Source organism: Mus caroli, chromosome 1 (assembly GCF_900094665.2).
Source record: "Mus caroli chromosome 1, CAROLI_EIJ_v1.1, whole genome shotgun sequence".
NCBI classification, from domain to species: domain Eukaryota; kingdom Metazoa; phylum Chordata; class Mammalia; order Rodentia; family Muridae; genus Mus; species Mus caroli.
Window position 1 is genome coordinate 122,267,893 of NC_034570.1, and position 24,613 is coordinate 122,292,505.

The window sequence follows — 24,613 nt, forward strand, 5'->3', positions numbered from 1 at the left end:
TATTTGAGCCCAGCAATTGTGGTATAGACAAATTCTAAAGTAATAAAGCTGTCTGAGTGTTTTTCATCCAGGGAGCGAAGGTGGGTAGAGAGAAAAGCTGGCTTGGTGCTTGGCAAAGCTAAACCTGGGAAAACAAAAAGAGTCAGACCACTGGCAGCAGCTAAACCTGGCAAAGCTAAACCTGGGAAAACAAAAAGAGTCAGACCACTGGCAGCAGCTCCAGAGTAGTGGTTCCCAGGAAAGGCAGTAGTGTCTTTTAAAACTATGTACAACAGTTTCTAGGCCACATACTAACATTCTTCTCCACTGAAAACTCTTGGGCCAGATCTGCACAGCTCAAATCATTATCAGCACCAATATATTTCTACTCCCACTAGGATGGTTCATTAAGCCCCACTTAAAGCATTCTAGTGCTTCCCAAATCCAAAGTCCCCAAATCCATATTCCTTCAAACAAACAAACAAAGAAACAAACAAACAAACAAACAAATGGTAAGGCCTTATCAGAGCAATACCCCAGTCCCTGGTACCAACTTCTGTCTTAGTCAGGGTTTCCATTGCTTTGAAGAGATACCATGACCAAAGCAACTCTTATAAGAAACATTTAATTGGGGATGGCTTACAGGTTCAGAGGTTCAGTCCATTATCATCAAGGCAGGAAACATGACAGCATCCAGGCCGGCAAGGGGCTGGAGTTGCTGAGAGTTCTACATCTTATTCTGAAGGAGAAGACTGGCTTCCAGGCAGCCAGAAGTGTCTCAAAAACCCACCCCCACAGTGTCACACTTTCTCCAACAAGGCCACACCTTCTAATAGTACCACTCCCTGAGCCAAGCATATTCAAACCACCACACTGCCTGATTTCATTAATTATTCTTCCCTCTCCTAAACACTGCATCAAACAAATCAGATTTCCTGCTGGTTGACTCCTGGCCAGGTCATTGACAGGTCCAGCTAGTTAATTCTTAACAGCAGACAATAGTTTATAATGTTTGGGGAGGCTTAGAATGTCAGGTCTCTACCCAAGGACAGAGGTAAAACTTAGATCCTGTTCCTTTGATAGGAGAAAGTAGCTTTACCTTAATAGACCTCAACAATGCCCAGGTGCCTCCATCTTTTCATACAGTAATTGAAACCATACTGGGCTTGGCCTTCTAGACTCATCAAGAAAACCAGAGGTGGGTTCATCAACCAGGAAGGGCCTATCCTCAATAGCCTCCAAGGCATTGATATCCCCCACCCCAACTTAAGGAAGTATGTTTAACCTGACTTGTTTGGTTTGAGTCCTTACCTGACTTTGACATACTAGAGGAACTTGATAGTTACTAACTGAAACACTACAATAGCTGGGAACAGATAACCATTTAATAATTTCAAACTCATTCCTTTTTTTGTAATCATTTTTTAATTAGGTATTTTCCTCATTTACATTTCCAATGCTATCCCAAAAGTCCCCCATACCCTCCCCCCCCCACCCCCCTACCCCCCCCACTCCCACTTTTTGGCCCTGGCGTTCCCCTGTACTGGGGCATATAAAGTTTGCAAGTCCAATGGGTCTCTCTTTCCAGTGATGGCCGACTAGGCCATCTTTTGATACATATGCAGCTAGAGTCAAGAGCTCCGGGGTACTGGTTAGTTCATATTGTTGTTCTGCCTATAGGGTTGCAGATTTTAGCTCCTTGGGTACTTTCTCTAGCTCCTCCATTGGGGGCCCTGTGATCCACTTCTGTGTTTGCTAGGCCCCGGCGTAGTCTCACAAGAGACAGCTATATCAGGGTCCTGTCAGCACAATCTTGCTAGTGTATGCAATGGTGTCAGCGTCAAACTCATTCCTTAAAAAACTTTCAAATACATTTTGAAAATGTTAATTTTTGTGCATATGTAATATATCAAATGATGTGGTTTTGTATGTGAATTGAAAATTTCATTGTACCTTTTAATAAAAAATAACTTTATTTTATTACAAAAGCAGTATATGTTACTGAGATATTTCAGCATGATTTTACTTATCGAAGAGAGAACTTTTTCCAGAGAAATACATTTCTTGGTTTATAATAAAATCAATGAGAAAAAAATTTAAAATCTACAGTCATAACATAGTTACTGTTCTTTAACATTTACAGACATTTATGGTTTACAAATTTAACTTAAGGAAATACTATGGACATTAGGCTCAAGGTTCAAGCCACCTACATTGCTAGCAGAACACAGAACAGAAATTACATTTTGATTAAATACATGCAAACACACAAAATAAATAGCTTCATAAAAATACCATCTGATCATCAGAAAGGAGTGTACTTCAATGCAGAAAGCATCCTATACCACAAGAAAAAAGCCCTGTAGTACAGTATGCTGCAATCAGCCGAGGGAAGAACGCCTGTCCTAGGCAGAGGAAGGAGCCTCTCCAGGTGACATGCGTACATAGAAAGTAAGCTGCAACCTGGGAGTCACTGAACCGCCAGCAGTTCATCGCATCCCACTTAGGGAACAGTCGGCAGGCTTTACAGTATAAAAGAACTATTTAGAAAAAGCACATTTTATGACTTTTCTTGCTACTTATCTTTCTGCCCAACAACTGTGCAGCTCCAGTAAAAAGGAAATAAAAATAAAATGGAGAAAAAACCAGTAACACTGAATTCTACTGGTAAGGTACAATACACTTTGTGGCTTCTGCACTCTTCTTCAGAAATAACACAGTAGGGGTGCATTCATAGTCACAGTGTGTGTGCATCAGACACTCAGTGGTCTTCCAACAACAATCTGATTCTTCTGAAAGAAAACACCCACTCACTGATGCCCCAAGGCTATGCTGCATCTACCACGTGTCGAGGGAGACCAGCTGATCACAGTAGTGACAGCTAGAATAGAGGCACCCAGCATAGGACCACTGCTCCTGCAGTTACAGCCACAGCTTTCCAGAGATCACATCAATTAGACAGACACAAGGGGCATGTATGTCTGCTTCTACCCATTTTGAAAGTAAAAAAATAAAAATAAAAAAAAACAGTGTAATTTATTTCCAAGAAGCCACCTTTATTTCCTTATGGGTTAGAGATGGCCCCGCCTAGCCTTCATTCCCAACCTCTCAGTCAGGAGGCACTGAATCAGTCCTGTCCAGTGTGTGAGGTACAAGCCTCCAAGAGAAAACAGTAGCTATGAGAGAATGTAAAAGTTGGTCCCCTTTGGGGAAGTCTAGCAGGCAGACCCTGCACCAAAGAGCATGGAACAACAAAAACCTCTCTAGATGAAAAGGGAGCCACGGATACTATTCTCCTGCCACCAGAAAGCACTTGAGAGCTTAGTTCCTGACACCCTCCATTTACCTGGTGGTCTGTCTCATTTTCCACACTGCAAGAGGTGACCACTAGCATTCATATTGCACTTCAGCCTGCTCTCCTCCATCAGATGAGAAGAGCGGCTTCCAGTGAGCAGAAGAGGTCTCCTGAAGCTCATCCTCACCTAGAAACCAATTCTGAAACAGTGTGTTCACACACTAGGCAGATCTCCAGCTAAGGATGCAGTCAGCCAGCCATAGGTAGAGTACTCAATGCCTAAGTAGAATGGTATTTGCAAACTTGGTTCAAAAGAGACAAGAACTAACTTGTTCAGGCTGTTGAAGACTTTCTGAGGCACAATGTAGTACTATTCCTGTTAGGCATGAGGGGAAGAAATGTAGTGAAGGTTTTCCAGGCCTCATTTTTGTTAGCCTCAAATGAGAAGTTCCCACTTAACTTCCTGTTCTAGCCTCAGTGATGCTGGCATCCCAAGCTTTTTAGTAGTTCCAGTTCCTCGGAGAGGTCTGGCCTCAGCCTCACATCAGGAGAGCAAAGTGAGGGATGCCATTGAGGGGTGTCTATGCTCAGCCAGCAAATTCTCCACTTCCTAGGAGTCAGAAAGAGAAGCAAACCTGTTATACCATAGCCAGATGAGGAGCAAAGAAAAGAAAATAATCCATCCCCAACCCTGCTCTCTTACCGAATCCCCACCTCCAAACACGTGTGAGGACACAGTGCTGCGCCCGCACACACCTGACTCTGGGGACTCAGGTAGACTTTAATGGCTTCTTTCCAGAGAACATGACAGTATGACAATGATGGGGCATGAGTCTTTTTCAGAAATGGCCCATAAGCTACATGCCTAAGATATAAGGCACAGGTGGGTTGGATCTGTGGTAATGCAGACTGCAACAACCTAGAGACCACACACACACACACACACACACACACACACACATACACACAGCAATAAAGTCATGGGTCATATCACTTCCAAGAAGGGTTCCAATGATATGGTTACCTTACTCCACCCTGACATCATCAGTAGATCAACTTCTGGTTGGTCAACCTTGAACTGGTATTTAACGTTTACCTTGTAAGAAATCCTTTACCTTATAAAGCTTGTTTCTAAAGTATTAAATGTAGTTAACGATCCAACTACTTAGTAATCCTGTTAAAATCCTGGTTTAGTAGTTTTTGGAGGAAGCCTCTGACTCTACATTACTAATTAGCTCTGGGTCCTTGCTAGCGCACTGTGGAATGAGAAAGAACAATGGCCAGCCATCTGTCTGCTCCAGGAGAAGTCTCATACCATTGGCTGAAGTCTGCTGAGAAACAGGCAGAAACAACAGCGCAGTGAATTCTGAAAAGTCTTCCAATTTCTTCTTCACAATAGATAACAAGCTTACATGTTGTATGGCCTATTATAATTCTCATTTCTTGCACAGGTACCAGGAAGTGCACATGACCACCAAGGTTGATATATTTACCACCAATAATGTCCTTCCCATCTTCCCCCAGAAGGTGGTGAAAGAGAGCCATGCCTATAACCCAGGACACCAAGCATTCTGAGAACTTAGGTTGCTTTGCTAAGTATCAGCTTGTCAATTATGAGGCAGTTTTAGAAGACAGATGGGAAGTATAACTCAAAATACAAAGCAAAAAAATAAAAATAAAAAATAAACCAGAAGCCTTCCAATAAGTTCAAGTTACTCAACAATTTTATTAACCCATTCTATACAGACATGCACATAAAACACAGTTCAAATACAATTATATACACTTTAAATGGACCTGTTGCAATATTTCATTATCAATATCACAGGAATAAATCAGAATGCTACTAAGGATTAACATCTTCACTTTCAGCAGAGCTGTGACTAAGAAATCTGCAATAAAACTCTGTTACTGGGCTTCCCAATTCTGCCCATTTCCATCCAAACAAGGAATGCTCAGCACCTCTCTACATCACACGCCACTTGTGAGAAGTAAGCCCTTTGCATTTGCCACAGAAAATCCACATCTGAGTAAGTTGACTTTGTTGCTTCAACAACAAAAAACTGCACACAATTCTGACTGTTTTGAAACCAAGTCATATGCATATTAGTTACATACCCAGTAAAAGGCTCATGGGAAGGGATACTCTGACTCACGCTTAGGGACATAGTTCCCTTTGTATAAGATTAAGAGTAAAGGCTAAACACACAGCAGATGAAAAACAGCAGCCCTCTCAGTGAGCATACTACAGCCCACAACAGGGAAGGGTAAGGATACAGAAGGTTCAGGAACAGATAGTAAAAGAAAAGTTCTACCCTGAGGCAGGAGACTGGATGAAATGACTTCAAGTAAAGTCACAACTCTTCTGGCATTACCTTAGCTCAGATCACAAAATGTCACACAAGTAATCTACAGCATCATCTTTTGAAAAATAAGGAGAAGTTGAACCACTATTTTACAATATTGTCTGTGAAAAGCCATGCTGTACAGAACTTTTCCATAAAGGAAACATAAAAAAAAATGTTGGGTTTCTGATAGGAATACTAGGCAAGGAAATATATTAATGTGCATATCCTACCAGTCAGCACAATGAGAAAGGATGGACAATGTTGGCAAAAAGACCATTAGTCTTCTGGACACTACAAAACTAAATTCTTAGGCATACTTCTGATGTGTGTCCATCACCTCTGATCTTGCATAGCCGTCCTGCTTAACTGTTAGGCACTTTTAAAATAAAAATGCCTTAAAACACAAACAAGTCTATCAAGGAAGGAGAGCTGGGTGATTTACTGTTGTCAGCAAAGACAACATTCTTCTGAGATGGCAGGGCAGTGGAAGGTGCACGAAACCTCATCACTCAGAGCTGCCTCAACTCCCTGGCATGTCTCTCCTGTCACCTGCCACTCCAAGCACTAATGAGCTCCTCTGGGACTTAGATCACACCTGTCCCCACAAGAATCAACAGGCAGATTTATTCCCTAACAACTGTACTGTTTGGATTTTTTTTTTTTTTTTTTGGTTTTTGTTTGTTTGTTTTTTGTTTTGTTTTTCGAGACAGGGTTTCTCTGTTGGCTGTCCTGGAACTCACTTTGTAGAACCAGGCTGGCCTTGAACTGAGAAATCTGCCTGCCTCTGCCTTCCAAGTGCTGGGATTAAAGGCGTACACCACCACGTCCGCCTACTGTTTGTTTTCTTAAATGAGATGTGTGGAGATCAACTGCCAACTTCAACAAGGACTAAGTAGATCTTTGTCTGAACTGCTCAACCATTTGGTCTAAGAACAGAAGTATGTTGTATCGCTAACGTTGCCTTAGGAACCAGAAATAATGGCAAGCACACAGCATAATGCATGTCTAAGAATGATTAAATGATCCATTTACCAAGAGAAAAAGCCCTACCCCAATGATAAGAAAATGCTAAATTCTAGTTTGGAAACAAGGCAGGACAGTACTGGTTCTCTAAATCTCCTTTCAGTTGCTCTTTCAAGTCCATTTACTGACTTTCTCATTCAGTGTTGTTTTGTGTTTTGTTTTTTGTTTTCCCCAGTACTGGGGATGAAACCCAGGGCCTCCTATAGGCTAGGCAAGTACTCTACCACCCAACTATATCTCCAGGACCCCTCCTATAGGCTAGGCAAGTACTCTACCACCCAACTATATCTCCAGGACCCCTCCCACCATTTTTCAGGGTTTTATTTTCCATTCAGTTGTGTGTTAAAAAATAAATAAATATAAATAAATAAGCAAACTATTATTTTCTCTTCCCTGTTTTATACAGGTAGATTCAAGTCTTCACCTATTTTCCCCATGAGAAAACTGAAAGTCTCAACTCCAGGTACTCTAGAAGTTATATTCTCTTTGTGGGGTTTGTGATACATAGACACAAGCACAGCCTGGTAAACCTCCTCCTGGGAAGTAACAAGGGCAAAGGGGAAAGGGGATGAAAGTGGAACTTCCCTAAACTCTGGAATAAGTACTTTCTACCCGTGTCTCCCTGCTGCTCCTGCTCAGCTACTCTGAAGTCCTTGTTCTAAAAGCTGAAGGATGCTGAGACTCCTGCTGCTTTTCAGCTCTGAGGTTTGTCCTTGTCATGCAGGGATAACAAGACTTCCGCACCCCTTCCTACAGAAGTGAACTAACACAGTGGGAATGAGAAGAGCAAGCAGTAGACTGAGAGTCCACTCCTAAAGATGGCATGTACAACAGCCTAGCTCAATTCCAAGTGGTCAGAAAAGTCTCCTCTTACAAGCTAGATCCTTAGTAGCTCTTAGATCAATGTTCTTTCTCTTCCCACTCAGTAGCTCTGGACTACTCTGGCCTTGCAGCAGAAGAAAGACTGAATGCCAATTTGGACCAGAGTTGCAATAACTAAGCAGTAGACAAGGCAACTGTGAAAAAAGTGCCAGACACACCACGCAGGCCATATCTCATCCTCACACTGTGATGAGAGGACATGCCACCCCCTTGGGTCTCACAGCCACAGAACAAGGAAAGTCAGAGGACAAGTTATACTCTACTCTAATGTTAGCTCTTCTAGAATGTTTGATTGTTTTTCAGATATTCATCTATCAATTGCATCTCCTGTCCTTTTTATTTTTAATATTTCACACACACATACACACACACACTGTATTCTAGGCCTCCTGCTCCCCATCCAACTCTTCCAAGGTTTCTCCCACTCCCTCAAGATCATAATCCCTTCTAGTTATTGTGGCATGTACATGCGTGTGTATATATATGTATATATATATATATATATATATATATATATATATATATCCACTCTAGATGAAGAGCCACATGTACTCAATGGCTCCTGAGAGAGGAAGATTCAGTCTTCTCCAGGAACAAGCCCGTAGATAGGTTATCTAATCTCAGCCGTGAACACAGGCACACGTCTGACCGCTCAGAGGTCATTTGCTGCTGTTCTCCTGTTTTGCTGGTTTGTAGTCACCAGGTCCAGGGAACTGGATATTTTTGTTCTGTCATTTTGCATGTGTTTCCCACACTACACCCAGAGCCCGCCATCAAAGACAAACAGGGGACAGTACACACTGCCTGACTGGGTTTCCCAGTTGCTTTGTCTTGCATGAGTTTCAGGAAGGTAGGTAGCATCTATAGGGATCAGCTGTCAGCAGCCTGTGATGAGAGCCCCCATCAGGCCATGCATTCCATGGCAGTGCATTTCACCTTGAGTACATTTTCAGTGTGCACCAAGAACATGTGTTTAAATCAATAATTTGTTGCATAGCCCCCTTGCAGTGCCAAGGATAAAAGATGGGACTAGAATCTAGAATACCTTTCTAACAAAGCAACCTGCCTTTGAAGGGGTGACTTCTGTCAAAACTGTTCTGCCTCAGCATCTAATTCCAAAGAATTGTCTTTTCAGAACCAAGAATTCATAATTTCCAGTCTGATACTTTGTCTAAGATACCAATAGACTGGAATTTTTCTATTCAGCTTCATAAAGTGGGACTGAAAAAAAAAGATTTAGTTTTAGTATTATTTATGTGTATATGTGTGCCTATGTGTATATGAGCTACATATGTGAAAGTACCTGGGGCGCCCAGAAGAAGGCATCAGATGCCCCAGAGCTAGAGTTAAAGGCTGCTGAAAGCCACTCAATAGGCATGCTAGGGACTAAGCTTTGGACCTCTGGAAGAGCAGCATGTGCTGTTGTAACTGAGCCATCTCTCCAGCTCAACTGGCATTCTAAACCTGGGACTAACTCTTTAGGAAGTTATCTAAACACCCAAATATAAAGAGCCCAATCCCAGAGAGTTTGGAGGCAGTACTCAGTCTGTCTCAAGGGAACCGAGGTATGTATGTATGTATGTATGTGTATATATATTTGTATGTATGTATGTATGTATGTCTATATTTCAAAATTTCTACGGCACAGTCTAAGGAGTATTTCTGGATAAGAACCATGCAAAAAAGCTTTCTATTACAAGACAAAAACAAAGAAAATTGCTAACTTTCTCTCACCACCTGGCCCCACATGACAAACTGAGAGGTAGGGAGTCACCTGTCTTTTCTGAAAAATCTCATGAGACCTTTAGATTTGTCCCTTAGAAACATGTTCCAGAGTGGCCTGGCATTGAGCTCGGCAGCAGGGTGTTCCCTTAGCAAAAACAGGCCCTGGGACAATAAGGAGAATCCCCTTTCAGGAGCCAAATCCCAGAAGACTTCTTAAAATATTGTGATATTTTCTTACATAAACAAAATGCCCCCAATAAGTCAGGTTATAAATTCATCATCAAAACTTTTTTCATGACCAAAGAATAACTTTTCATGTAAAAACTTAGCTTTAGGAAATTATTCCAAAAAGTACTGGTAAACAATGAGCAGCTTTACTGAACTTACTGGAGTCCCTCACTTTTGCCTGGAGAAACTCAGGGCTCAATGGTGCTTTTAAACAGCCCCAAAGGTCATGGGCTACAGGAAAGTTATTGGAATGGCAAAGAAAACGAGAGCCATAGGACAAAAATTCTGAACTGTACATTTCTAAGAACTAGACTTTACCCTGGCCCAGCCCCATTTCACAGCCAGCAAAGGACTGTCGGGCTCCTCAAGTTAGGAACGCACACCAAGACATATGCACATTCTTAGAGCCAGCTCTCCAGGGCAGCAAAGACTTAGGATTGTTTCTCATGAAAAGAGGCAAGAGCTCTCACCCTATGTCCATTTGCAAACTCCAGGGCTTTCTGTGGATGTTCTGTAGCCTGGGCTGACCCTTGCTGGACCTGGCTGGAGAGGAAGGGAGAAGGGAAGGGAAAAGACTCTCCCAGTGCAGATCCAGACCCAAGTGCACACGGCACCAATGGGGCTTAGATACTTATCAACAGTCCCTTACTTTGAGACATCATAATGCCATGCATCACACCAGACAACCCAAAGAGAAGCTATAGGACAGGGAAGTTAAGGATATAAGGATAGACTTAAAGGACACATGTGAAGGACAATTAGGTTGTTACATCTCACACTATCTAACATTCCCTCCCAACAACCCCCCTTCCACACACATACACACACATACACACACATAGACTTCACAGACTGGGTCAGACATCAGGAAACAGAAGAACCAATTCTATGACTCATGCTTGGCTCCTCTTCTTTCAGATCATCCCATCTGGGGACATGTCCTAAAGACCCAACTTGCCATCTTGCCCCCGGGTGAGGTGTTTACACTAGAGAATGGCTGAGGCTGCTCTGCACACGCATGAGCTCAGATGCCGTTTTCAGATTAACGCTGGGACAGGAGTGGGGGAAAGTTAAATGACTTCTTGGTTGATTAGTGGCAAGGGCAAGAGGCCAAAGCTGGAGGGAAACACACAGTTACACCACCGGAATGCTGACTTGGGTCTTCGGCTGGTCCGCCCCTTCTTGCATGTCCAGGGCACGGAGAGGGCTGAGGGGCTTGAGGGGTCGGCTCCCAACACTGTAATTTCTTGGACGCCTTATTGTGTTCGAACTGGACAGAGGCGTAAAGCTGTTCCTTCTCATCCTTACAGGGGTTTGGCTCTTGGGGAAGTTGTGCTGATTGGAAATGGAGGGACACCACATACGTGAAAGCCACACCCAAACCTTACCCATAGAGGTCAAACAATGCTCCTGGGCATAACTGCTCTTCCTTCTGCTCCCCTGCACACAGGATGAGCAGGCCATAGGCTGGGCCCCTAGCCCCCAGAGGAATGAAAGGTTTGTCACAAGGGAAGATCCTGGCCATCACGTTGAAGAGCAGTAAGGGAACCAACAAAGGGGTTTACTTGACCACACAGATTGCCAAGAACAGACCCTGGAGGTAACCTGCATCTGCTGACTATACTGGCAATGCCCCCTGGATCCTGTTTTGTAAATGGAGGCTTCCTTAGGGATACAACAGGGAATTTGTACATTTCACTTCTGCAAACACTTTCTATATTGAACTCAATTCCCAGTTGCTAACTTTCAAGGCTAAGATTCCTAAAGTACTCATTTAAAAGATGCCATCTTTGCCTCTTGGAAATAAAGAGACATACAGGACATGAACTCTGGATTTGTTTTTGGTACACAAAAGAAACCCAAGTCTCTTAATCCCAAAGATTCCAAGATTGAGGATGAGCAGAAAATACTTACAGTCGGCTTGTCACGATGTGTGTCTACAGCATCCACATTCAGTGTAATTGTTTCCACTTTGCAACCTGAAAAAACAGGGAAGAAAAGCTGTCAGGCCCAAGTGACATGGCTCACTCCCTGAAATCCCAGTGCTTGGGGGCTGAGGCAGGCGAACTGTCACGAGTCCCACAGTAGCTGGAGTTCCAAGCAAGACCCAACTAGTATGAGACCCCCATCTCAAAGGCAAAACAAAATAAAACCAAGCACAAGACATAAACAATCAACAAAATGTAGGTAGGTTAGAAGGAGAGGAGGAGGAAAAGAGAAAAGCCATCAAGAGGAAGCTTAAAAGAAAACTTTAGTCTAAGCACAGCAAAGCATATGTGGGGGCATGTGTGTACTCCCAGATATGTGCACATGCTATTTCCATGCAGAAGCAATAAATGGGACATCCCTTAGACACAAGTGACAACTTCTGTGTCCTGACAGTCCACAGTCCCCACCTTTCACCAGCTCATGCTCATAGTTACCATAGGCCACAGGAGTAAGTTTGAAGATGATGTGCAGGGGGCACCTCAAGTATGGTAACTCATCTGAAAGAAAGAAGACCCAGGGAGGAAGTCTTAGTATTACAGAATAAGTTCATGTGAAGAAGAGAGAATATAAGGAGCTCATGAGTTTTTTTCACCCTGACCATCACCTAGAGCTATACCATTTCTTCCCTAAATTCAGGAAACTGTCAAGTCCAAAAGAGTCACCCACACTACTGAGTGATCAGGAAGGAAGGGCAATCTAGATCTGAAATGCAAGCAAAAAAGGAGGAGATTCTGAAGCCAAGGCCTCTTGGAAAGAAGACTATGGCCTACTGAGCACTCAGAGCCAGTCAAAGGCTTCAAGTGGCCTGAGGACTGGGGAAAGAAAGAGCCAGAGTAGCACTTCCTACTGCTTTCCTAAAACAACTGCTCTACTCCTGACCCAAAGGGTGAAGATTGTTCTAATAAACCATCTGCAATAGCTAGAGACAAACTGACTGTTCAACGGTCAACCACCAGCCTGATGCTGCCAGTAATGTCAGCTTGAGGCTGGCCCTTTAGGCAGATCAGGCAGCATCAAATCGGCCATCCTCCATTGCCAGCTTTTGTGGCAGCAGACTGAAGGGAGTAGTGACTGACCAATGGCTGCTGGGAGCTCCTCACTGCTGCCTGAAGAATGTCTCTAATATGAGTGGAAGAAAGGGAGAGCCGGTAGTGAAGAATCCCGCTAGCACCAAGTCCAGCCTATCCCTTTGGATGTGTACCCCTTCCCCCATTCCTTCCCTCAAACGGCACCTGCGCCTTTATCCAAGAAATAGGCCAGGAGGCAGCGCATGACAGCCTGGTGAGAGATAACGAGGATGTTGCCTTGACGCTCTAGCTCCATGATGACAGGCTCCAGCCGCTGCACCAGGTCCTGGTAGGACTTTGAGGGGAAGTAAGGAGAGCTGGTAAGAGGCCAGGAGCATGCTGGCAGCCAAGTTGGTGGCGGAGTTCCAGAGTCAAGAGACTACTCATGGAGTGCCTCTATGTTGCCTAACTGCCCCAGTCCTGCTTCTAAGGAATACTCAGATCTTTCAGAAGTAATATTTAGATCAAACACCACAGTTCCAGAAATGTTAAGTGTGAATTCAATTTATTTTTCTTTTCCTCACAGCACTAGAAGAAGCAGTGTGTAGCAACAAAAGAGTTGTGCAGGTTTCCCGCACCTCTGCCATTTCATTTATTCCCCTTTGCCACACCCACTTCCCTACAGTAGGAAACCACACCAATAGGACAGTGCCTCAACCACGGTGAGGAAGTAACTCGAACTCACTCAGTGACTCTATCTGCTTTGAAGTAGAAGGAACAGAATGGAAAGTGTAAGAGGATCATGTTCATTCTACAACATTCTCAATCAGAAGATAGCTTCTCACCCTGTTCCCTAGAGATCTTAACCAGTTCATAAAGTGTAAGGCACTGCTTGTCTAAGCTGAATTCAACAGCATGACCAAAGGCGGGACAACAAATGGTTCCTAAGTCACCCTTTCTCCTCCCTTTAAGGTCAGCGCCCAGCAAAGCACTAGACAGCTACTCGGAGTGAAGGCTCACCTCCCCACCAGGATATCGGTACAGATACTTCTCTTGATCTCGGAGTGCAAATTCCTCTGGATACCGCTGCTCAATCTCTGAATACGTCATCTCCTCACACACGCCCTGCAAAGAGCCATACCAGAGTTGGGATGTAGGCCTCTCTCCATCTCAGATGAGGAAGATGACATTTCAGAACACCAGTGCTTTACTATGTATTGAGGCCATGTGCTAAGTCTTTCCTTGTACTGCACATGTCTATGCCAGGATGTCAGGGTGTTACAAGGGGCCCTGGATAGGATAGGAGGCACTGTAGAGAGAGATGGTTCCTCTAGCTTGAACTACAACTCTATCCTACTACTACAAGGGAAATCACAGGTCAGAAAGAGTCTACAGGACAACAAGAGGAGGAATAAGAGGAGGGGAGGAAACTGAGGGGAAGAGAATCCTGTGAGAAGGATAAAGGCATAGAGAAGGATGGAAAGAAAAATGTCTAAGCTGAGCATGGTGACTCATGCCTAGCATCTCAACATCTGAGACACTGAGGCAGGAAGGGCATGGGTTCCAAGCTAACCTGGGCTGAGAATGAGCCCTGGTATCAATAAAACAAAAACAAATGTATATCTGGACTAAGTGACAAGAATTGCCAAGAGAAATTAGGAGGACTTTCTCAGAACTGCTAGCAAGCCGATTAAAGCAAGTATTATACAACTGAGTGACTGGCATTTCTTTTTCTAGGGAGGGAAACAAAATGAATCCTTATTAGCTCTACTCTCTGCAAATGCCAGAATGGCTCCTATAAAGACTGGCTTGGGTCTCACATTGAGTTCAGGTACTAGAGCAGGCAGGAAGCCCTGATGAAGGATAGTTATCCCTTCTTCCTAACCTGTGGAGTGGCAGGGTTCAGATTCCTTGGTTTCTCACTGATGACCTGGTTTCTACGTTATATAAATTAGGACTCCCTGATAGGAAATGCCTACTCACAGCATCAATCTCATTTAGGATCTTCCACTGCTCATAGGTCACCCCAAGAGACTCAGCAGTCTGAATTGTCCTCTTCAACTGGCTCGTCCACACTTTAAGGTCCTGGATCTCCTGTTCTTCCAGAAACTTCTTCAGAGCATGAGCAAACTAGGGTTTGGAAATAAAAGCTAAACAAAGAAAACATACCACACCACACATGCAATACACAAAGAGACTACTAGACATGGCCAAATTATAAACCCAAGAGGAAATAAAGTTCAGCTAGAGTCCTTTCATGCTTATCACAAATGGTGCCCAATAATCTGATGGCTGAAGGATCACAGCAGAAAGGGTCTCAAATGACCCGAACATTAATCCAGAGCTAGGAACAGTGAGCAGAGAACATCTTTAGCACTTGCCTGGCTGTGTGAAACCCCAGCCTAAGCCCAAATGGGATTTAAGCAAGAGGGATAAAACAGATGACCTCCAGCATGCCCTTCTAACTCTAAGCTTAGGAAATCCAGCCTGCTGGCTAACTACTCACCTGCTTTCCTCGCAACGAGAGGCCAGAGTCACCCCCAATCTTTCCCAAAAGGTTGAACTCGCTCTCTCCGTGCCGGCAAAGGTAGATGGTGCGAGGATGGACGTGGATGTTCATCAGGTAGTAGACAATCTTACTCTGGATGTAGTCCTGAACTCTGTTGACCAGAAATCTCTGGCCTACATTTATCACCTTTATGAAAGAAAGATCCCTGGGACAGGGGAGGAGGACATTTCATGGTAAGAAAATCTAAAAGTAAAGTAGGTGTGGGGGGGGGGCAAGGCTATCAGCACCTGCACTTAGGAGGCTAAGGTAGAGGGGGGCTTCAGTCTGATGCTCTCAAGACAAACAAGTCTAGAGAGAATGATTTGAATACTGGCTTGTAGCACCTCATCAATTCGTCCTCTTTCCCCCATCATTGCCACATTTATGGAACCAAATGCTAAGAGACAGTACATCTCCAAACCAAGATGGAATACAATTTCTTGAATTTCCAGCAAGAAAGTACTATTTCTTCAGTGTCCAACCTGAGTCATGTAGCTTATCTAAGTGTAGAAAACAGAATTTCAGGCTTTCTAGGGACTAGACTAAGTGACTTAAAGATTTTGCTAAATTCAAATTTTTGTGAGACATCTGGGGCCCCCATGACATGGTCAAAATCTAGACAGAACATGGCAACTCGGGGGAGGAGAGGGAGGGGAAGACAAACCACACGCTCACTCTAAGGCTGCCTGCCGTACCCTCTGACACCTGATCAACCTTTCTCAGGACAGCACTGCAACTATCTGCTGTATAGCCATGGGGCTTTTCTTAAACTTAAATAAGAGCTCATTCAAAATAATGACCAAGGAAAAAAGACACAACAAGGTAACTCATCATGGATCTCCCATCAGAGATAAAACCCTACAAACATACATACATATAAATATGAATATCCCTCTAGAATGCTTTCCTACACAGGACTTAGAGCAAACTAAAGATACCTCTTTATGTCATATCTGGGGCAGTGCCTTTCAGCCATTTATTATGGAAATGTTTCTAAATACAAGTATTTAGAAATCTAAATACAAGTATTCTGGTAAATCCATTTGAAGGAAATGCAAAGTTGTAAACATGAATGAGCTGACTGCAATGATTTAGCACTGTGCTTGTCTACCATGTCTTATTAAATGTCCTACATGCTGCTCTCAATCATCAGCTTGGCTGGACTAAGTAAGCAACGCCTAGGAAATCAGGGGTGCACACCTCTGGGTACATCTGTGACGGTGTTTCCACAGAAGACCAAATGAGGGAGGAACCCTCGCCCTGACTGTGGACAGCATCATCTTATGGCCTAGAAGGTCATGGACTGAATAGGAGAAAATGGAGCCAGGCATGGAGCCTCACATTTCTCAGTACTTAGGAGGCAGAGGCAGGACTGCTCTGAGTTCAAGGTTATCCTAGGACACTGAGATCTTGAATCAAAAAATGGGGGGAGAGGAAAGAGAAAGCTAAGTGAGCACAACTTTCCTGCTACTTGAGCCTGAGATATAAATAAGCAGCAGCCTGTGGGAGGAAGACAGGCCTGCTCCTGTGATTTCGCTGTCAAGGTTGCTGTACCTGCTGAGCACTGGGCCAAAGCAAACTTCTCCTGAGTAACTTATGTCACATGTTCTGTCACAATGAGGAGAAAACTAGTGACTATAACATTGTTTCATCAAGATACAACTGTGTACCCAGTAATCCCAGCACTATGAAGTTGGGAGCAGGAGGACCAGGATTTCAAGGTCATCCTCTGTTATACAGTGAGTCAAAGGCCAGCATGGATTCCTTGACACTGTCTCAAAAACACAAAGCAAAACACATTTCCTAAGGCAATGTTCCCATAGTCTCCATGCTCTCTTCCTTCAGCATGGACTTAACATTTTACTATACCCCATACCAGGCAAGCCAATCTGTATTCTATGCCTCACTGTTATGAGATACTACCACAGTCATGATGTCTCACACTGATCAGACATTTCCTCTTGAGTGAAGCAAACTTTAAATCTGATTAAAACTGATGACACATCTCCAAGAGATATCCTACAGCATTCTAGTTCCAATTTGCTAAATCTGGAGCAGTGGTTCTCAACTAGAGATGATTTGTGCTCCTAAGAGATTTTTGGTAGTACCTGAAAACATTTCAGTCATCACAGCTTGGATCTGTTCCTGGCACCAAGTAGACAGAGGCCAGGGAGACTGCTAAACATATTATAATACACAGAGCAGCCCCTTCAACAAAGAATTCCATAGTTCAAAATGTCAATAATGCTTAGATGGAAAGCCTTGCTCCAGGGCAGTTATTCTCAACTTTCTGAACGCTGCAACCCTTTAACACAGTTCCTCAGGCTGTGGTGACTCTCAAGCATAAAATAATCTTCATTACTACTTCAATAACATTAATTTTTCTATTGTTATGAATCATAATATAAATATCTGACATGCAGGATATCTGATATGTGATTCCTGTGCAAGGTTCATTCAACTCCCAAAGGGATCAGAACCCACACATTAAGAATTGCTGCTCTAGAAAATAAAGCAACTGAACAGAAAAACTGATAAGAAAATATGGTTAAGCATGATTAAGTAAAATACACAACCCAAATAAGTATTTGTGCTAGCTAGTTTTATGTCAACTTAACACAAACTTAAGTCATCTGAAAGGCGAATTAAAAAAAAATTCTCAATTGATAAAAATGCGAGCTTTGTAAGCGACCTGTAGGGCATTTCCTTAATTAGTGATCAGTGGAGGAGGTTCTTGTCCATTGTGGGTGATGTCACCCCTGGGCTGGTGCTCCTCGGTTCTATAAGAAAGCAGGCTGAGCAAGCCTTGGGGAGCAAGCCAGTAGACAGCACTTCTCTGTGGCCTCTGCATCAGCTCCTGCCTCCATATTCCTGCCCTATTTGACTTCCTGTCCTGACTTCCTACAATGATAGACAACAATGTGGAAGTCCAAGCCAGATAAACCTCTCCTCCCCAACTTGTTTTGGTCATGGTGTTTCATCACAGCAATAGTAATTCTAAGACAATATCACAATAAAAAACTCTGCTCTGTGAAATGATACAAATATCATAGGTTTAGATTACGAGAAGAAATTAGAGACCAAAAGAGAAAGACAATTTTCCTTTTGCCTCAACCCTCAGATCATGGTGTTAAACCTTACTTATCATAGTTGTCTGGGTCAAGGGGCTGGTAAGTGACCTTGTAGCACTCAATTCTCTTCAGGAAGTCCTCCATCACATTCTCCCTATTCCTTTCAGGGTAGTCAGGGCTTGACACTTTTACCTCCTGAAATCACAGCAACATAAAGGCCTGGTCAGAGTTCTGTTCTTAAGAGCCGTCCTACAAATAGCCTCTTCTAAAGAACAGAAAAAGAAGTCCTTAAAGCAGCTTGTCACCAGAGCACTGGCATTCCCCAGTCACTGAACACTCTCATCCTGTCCTGTGACCCTGGCAACCAAGACAGGGAAGACGGTGGGGAGTCATGTGCTTTCCTTTGGCCAAAGGACAGAGGCAGTTATGCAGCTAACGCTGCTTCTGAGCCCAATCCCTTTATACGTTTGCCTGTGAACACAGAATGAGCTCTAATTTCCCCTCTATTGCTACTCAGCATAGGGTATGTGACCCAGCATTTGACTTAGGAATGAATCACTGCCTCTTCCTCAAATACAACAACTACGGTTCCTAGGATGGAAGGGCAGCTCTAGGAGAGCAGACAGAGACACCTACTTGGCACACAACAAAACACAACCTACCCACTATACTGTCTGCTGATGTGTCCATAAGACTCAGAAGCGCAGTACTCAATGCTGATCAGAACATTAAACAACGGAAGAAATATGATCTTCCTACGAGGTGGCTGGGCAGGAAAAAGAAGTCTAATCTGATGCAATATTTAAGTCTCAGTATCAGGTAATATCAGAACACAAAGCCAGGACTCCCACAGTCTAAGCTGTTCCCCATTCAGCAACTCATTGTTACTGTATTCCTCAAAGACCCAGACTCTTCCCATGGAAAATATAAAAGTATAAAGGTACAAATGCTCTCAAGTAAAGATTTCTATGATGGTAAGCCTATTACACACACACACACACACACACACACACAAACACACACACACACAGAGACAGAGACAGAGACAGAGACAGAAACAGAGACTAGCTGACTGACTGACTGATGACGACAGGGATGACACTCACCAGAATATTGGCAGCAATGACATCAGGATCATCACAGACAGATTCTACAAAAAATACCTGGACATGGAGAGAAGGCATGACAAACCCATCAAAATTGTCAGGTTCTTAACTGAAAGCACAGGCTCATCTACTCCACCAGCTACCATATCTGCAGGATCTGCTTCATAAAGTGGCCTTCAAATTCAGATATCCAAACCTTGAGCTCAGCAGAGTCAGAGGTTCTACACTCTTGTCTCTCCACCCTGCTCCCCACTTCCACTCCTCTCTTCCTCCAGCATGGAGTCAGAACCCACCTTGAAGGCATTCTGCTTGGCAAAGTTCAAAATCATGTCCCTCCTCTCCCGAGTGGTATTGGTGGCATCAAACACCTACACAGAGAGCATACAAAGTAAGTGAATCAGAAGAAACACATGAGAGATCACCCAATGCTGACTCTACATGGGGCTGAGTAGTCAGGATGCTGGAAGAGTGAACATAAAGAAGGAAAGGAGACAAGGCTCACCGCAATCTGCCCACTCTCTTCAGTAAAATAGGCTTTAACATCTTCCAGTGCCACCAGAGCACACCGTCTGACATGAGAACAAAGAAAATCAGTGAGGAGAGCTAAGGTAAAACACGGCCAGAGGTAAGCACAGTTGTAGGTATCACTTCAGCCTCAGTATCTTTCTGGTTGTCATGTCTGCCCTAACTAAATCTTCCAACTCTCCCACGGAGTTCATACGCCATCCTACAGCTTGCCCCCGTCCAACTCATAGGACTTATACCTCTTTAGGCATCACATAAAATCATCTTCTAGAGTCCTGTCTGCTACCCATCCAACCTAAGTTGGTCTTTCAATCTAATAATTTCCCTTAAAATCCCCTCAAAATATTTCCTGAGAAAAACAGGACCCTAACACATTCAATCTCACAACTGCCTAAAAACAGTTGATTTCAGTCAGGCCTTTAAAAAAAGACTCACTTGCGGATCTTCATAGCCTCTTCATTGTCATGGCGAAAGAAATCATAAGACTGATAGGACTTGACTGCTTCACGTCGATATACCCCAAGATTAAACACTGCAGCAAAAACAATACGATGGCCCCACTAGAGGAGACTTCTTGGCCTATGAATGGCCAATGGGATGGAAAGAGCAATGTGTATGTTGGGAACAATACCAAATTAAGAAAAGTTGGGTTAAAGTCCTGACTTACGAGAAGAGCTGAGGTTCTACCTCCTCAATTACTTTTTCACCAGAGTACCATTAAGGTTCAAAAATATGACACATGTGCCAAGGGTTTTGAGATACCACCTTCTCATTTAATTCTGAATACTTTTACCAAAGGTATTCTATCAAAACTAGGATGAGCTGCCTGGGCCTGGAGGAGACAAGTCTAGGGCCAGGGAACACATTCAGCAAATGAAGAACCCATGTTCATGTTTATCAGAAGCGTTACATGACCTTGATGCGAAGAAGATGAAGTCTCTCAGAGACCTGTGGGGCCCATAACTAATCAACTCCCTTCCCAACGAATGGCCTGCACCTACCTTTGGTGGGCACTCCAATCCAGTTGAGGTAGCGTGTTAGTTTCTTAGACACATAAGTTTTACCCCGGGCTGGCAAGCCAATCATAACAATGAGTGTTGGGGAGTTGGTCATATAGGAAGCCCATGCTAAAAAAAAAGAAAAAGAAAGAGATAGAGCTATAAAATTATGACACATATCATGAGTGTTACACATGAGATGAGAAGTTTCATAGCCATCAACTCATTTAATCCTCATAAACCTAGAGAGGAAAGGCCTAGGACGGGTAAGAGGGCAGACTGAGGCTATATTTGGCATATCCTCCTGAAACACAGTTAAAGGATCATGCAGACTTCCATAAAGTGCCCACACCAAGGCAGTTCTTTCCCAAGTCTTTAGAGAGATTCCCAGGATGAAAAGAAATAGTATGTAAGAGTAGGAAGAGAGAGAAGGCCTAATAGCACTGTAGCTATGGTTCTACTCACCCCAGGCTGAGATGACTGTAAAATAGATCCCAGAGTCTCTCCATTGAGGATTCTAACCATCCCTCCAGAGCCTCAGACAAGATTTTGATGGTCTTTGCAAAAAGAACCCTACCTCAAATTATTTTGGCCACAACACTCAGGTCATAAGCTCCTCCTTTAATTTAATTTCTAAGTTACAGTGATAGTTGGTGGGCAAAGCCTACAGGGTAAAGGTCTGACTAGACTCCATAAAGGTTCAGGATCAAACACAAGGGCATGGAGGGATGCCTGTTTCAACAGCTCATATAAAAGCAAGATGACTGGTTAGCAAGATAGTTGTTTTGCTTACCTTTCCATAGTAACTAACTTATTTCACCATTATTCATTTACAAATTTAAGTTTCACTGGGTTGGTGGGCTTAGAGGGCTAGTGACTTGTACAACACACAAATTAGTCAAGTGTCAACCTAGCATTGGAAGCACACCTGTGCTTCCCAGACAGTTTTTCTCCTAACAAGAGGCCTTTTCAGTCTGCTAAAGGAACTGGTTCCTCCCTGGCCATGCTCCCACAGAGCAGTGGTAGAGAAAGGACCTGCATTTGTGCCTGGTCACCTCTTTCTTGAAGTCAAGACCCAAGCTAAGGTTGTCCAGGAGAATTCAAGCTGGAGGCTTGCTCCATGGAGAAAGACTATACATAGACAACAAAGGGGAAAAAATGAATACACCCTGAGCTTCTGCTTCCCAGCACCCTTTTGAAAAGGGGGCCCTCAGCATGTGCCATGAGGATGAGGATGTCAGTCTAGATTAAGCATCTCTAAAGCTGTAGTGAGTCTGCTCTCACCAAGCCAGAAGCTAAGGCAGCAGGGCATTTCCCATACATGTGCACTCCTAAGGGACTGCATTCTCGACCGGAATCATTGTATCATGTGCATTGCTGTTGTGACACCTCTCCTTCTGAAGGGAACATGGGAAGAAATAAGCTAAAAAAGAAAAGTGGCCCACTACAATTGGGAGGAGAAAGGCACCCACCTACAAGATACTCATAAAGGCTCCTTTAAAACCCACATTTCAGAACCACCCAGCCTGTCCCCTGCTTTGAAGAGGCATACTTCAGTCTCTTTAGGTTGTTTGCTTCACTTTGCTAAATAAATTTCTGTTAAATAAATGTCTCTTGACTGGATTCTTTCCTTCAAAAAGAACTAAGAAACCCCTTACTGAGAGGTCGCACCCCTGTTGCATGGGGAATATTGCTGACTCTGGCTAATTTGTTCCACCAAGAAGCAGCATAAGCAGTTTTCATCTCTATGCAAACAAGGAGCTTAGAGAGAGTAAACAGCACCATACAGCCTCTGTGGCCTAAGTCACTGAACACTGACCCCAGCAGGCAAACAGCCTTACCTGACACCAGGGTGGAGTAGGAAAACCTGAGTCTTCATATTCCCCGGCTTAATGCACACTCCTCTGCCACATCTTCCAGATCATTAGCCACTTTCCCCAAAGGTGCTGTTTCCCTCACCAGCATTTAGAAAGAAAACCTGCTTGTGAGCTGCTCTAAAAGAAACCAGGGGGTGGCTGCTCTGTGTTCACCATACTGGCCAAAGAAAGCTAAGTACTAAAGAAAACACAGGGTTGTGCCACAGGCACTGCACACCCCTATTCTTCAGCAACATACCACCAACCTCATTCTAGAACATGCATAGCACGAACACACACACACACACACACACGCTATAACGAGGCCTTCTCATTTTCTGGAAAAAGAGAAAGAAAAACAAACTAAACTAAATAACACTTCCTCTCTCAAACTGCCACACTGGTAAAACTAGGAAGATGGTCTCCTATCTGTTAAACACGCAAAAGCACCGCTAAGTTTGAATGGGAGAATGGAAGGTCCTTCACACTGACCTACCTGTGACACGGGGACAGCATTTCTTAACATGAAGAACAGTTTCAACCCTGAGATTCTTTTTGTCTCCTGTATTTGAAATTAAACTGGCTTTATTCAGCTTCAACTCATTTTCTCTTTATGAACCTGCTTAGTCAGAATGAGAGCTTGACAGTTTCTTTCATATAAATGGGAAAACTAAAGCCCAGAGAAGGGAAGAGCTTGGCCCACAGGACCACAAAAGACAGTCAAGGTCAGGCTTCTCAGCCACAAGACTGATCTCATGACTGCCTCCTATTCAGCCTAATCTGCTGCTTCTTGGCCATCACATTAGCACCTGACAAAAGGTTCCATGGAAAACACAACTGTGTTCTCTATGCTTATCTGAGAGGAGTCTAGGAGAGGAAGGGTTCCAGATCTTCTCACGGCCAAGGACTTTTTTCATTACCAACATTAAATGGGCCCCACATTTTGAAATATGAAAACCATAAGGCATATATCATTAATATTATCTTAATTTTTTTCATTCGAAGTTTCAAAACCTGATTGTCTTCTGCCATGTGACTGAGTAAGCATGAAATAAGCTCATAGAACTATAGGCACATACTAGAAAACTGGTAGTTTTGTTAAGCAGTGTAGCTCCAGTCAGTAATACCCAGTAACCTCCAGCAAATAAATATCCTGAGGCACTGAACATTCAAAGAACACACTGTCCATGTGGATGAAGATTCCACTGGGTCTATCACACTCCTTTTACTTCTGTAAGAGAAGCTGCTGATGTGAGCATAGAGAAGTATTCTGTGTTCACTGAAGTGTTCTGTGTGAGAGTGAACAGTTTCACACAGTTATTGGCTGAAATTCACACAGTGTAGAAAGGTAAATCTGGATTTACCAACATGAAAAAATAAGAGTCCAAGGTAGAGTAAACTCTTTACAAGGAAATGGCAACAGAAGAGTATGTATATCATGAGCACACCTGTGTTTGTTAATGGGACACCCCAGAAATAAACACCTAAAAGAGGTGAATCTAGCGAAGACAGGAGAGACGGGAAGGTGCTTCACTCTCCATGTTTTCTCCTTGCATTACTTGAGCTTTTCTCAACTTGCACTGCTTTTGTAGTTCAGGAAAATACATTTGTCTTCTCCAAATCCACTAGCCATATTTTTAAAATAAATAAAAGAAACAAAAGATGAGAAAGAGAGAAAATTAGTAAAGAAAGCAGATAAGACCTTACTTTCAGTGACCCCTAAGACTCCTCACCTGGGTACCTTAAAAGTACCCCATCCAGCAGCACCCCTACAACCCGATCCCTGAAACGACTCAAGTCCCCAAAAGGCTCCTCTGAAGGTTCTGGCTCACTACAGCCATCGTTTTGCCCGAGGTGAAACCAGTCACTTCTCAGATTCAGAGTCAGCAAGCAGGTGTAATAAGCAGCAAGGGACAGGAGTTGGGCTATAAATAAAGCAACACAGGCAACCAGAGAGTCTGTAACAGGGCAACACAGGCAACCAGGGAGTCTGTAACAGGGCAACACAGGCAACCAGGGAGTCTGTAACAGGG

At 43.5% G+C, this 24,613-nt stretch overlaps 1 protein-coding gene across 9 annotated transcripts in view; it reads right to left on the reverse strand.

The window, feature by feature from the left end:
• Nucleotides 1-24,613, reverse strand: part of Pfkfb2 (6-phosphofructo-2-kinase/fructose-2,6-biphosphatase 2) — a 38,962-nt gene that overhangs the window by 10,180 nt on the left and 4,169 nt on the right. For 4 of the 9 annotated variants that reach the window (XM_029474228.1, XM_029474219.1, XM_021165579.2 and 1 more), the window contains 15 exons: nt 20,728-20,853; nt 20,162-20,258; nt 19,704-19,770; nt 19,495-19,569; nt 19,202-19,258; nt 18,166-18,290; nt 14,983-15,190; nt 14,460-14,606; nt 13,497-13,601; nt 12,702-12,831; nt 11,904-11,966; nt 11,395-11,459; nt 10,636-10,815; nt 9,951-10,019; nt 1,940-3,884 (listed from right to left, as the gene is read on the reverse strand). In XM_029474228.1, the coding sequence (XP_029330088.1) occupies nt 3,819-3,884; nt 9,951-10,019; nt 10,636-10,815; nt 11,395-11,459; nt 11,904-11,966; nt 12,702-12,831; nt 13,497-13,601; nt 14,460-14,606; nt 14,983-15,190; nt 18,166-18,290; nt 19,202-19,258; nt 19,495-19,569; nt 19,704-19,770; nt 20,162-20,258; nt 20,728-20,853 (1,580 nt within the window). In that variant the 3' untranslated portion in view covers nt 1,940-3,818. Of the gene's footprint in view, nt 1-1,939; nt 3,885-9,950; nt 10,024-10,635; nt 10,816-11,394; nt 11,460-11,903; nt 11,967-12,701; nt 12,832-13,496; nt 13,602-14,459; nt 14,607-14,982; nt 15,191-18,165; nt 18,291-19,201; nt 19,259-19,494; nt 19,570-19,703; nt 19,771-20,161; nt 20,259-20,727; nt 20,854-24,064; nt 24,170-24,613 lie in introns of those variants that run through there. The other 5 variants (XM_029474246.1, XM_029474233.1, XM_029474235.1 and 2 more) reach the window with 5 other exon arrangements.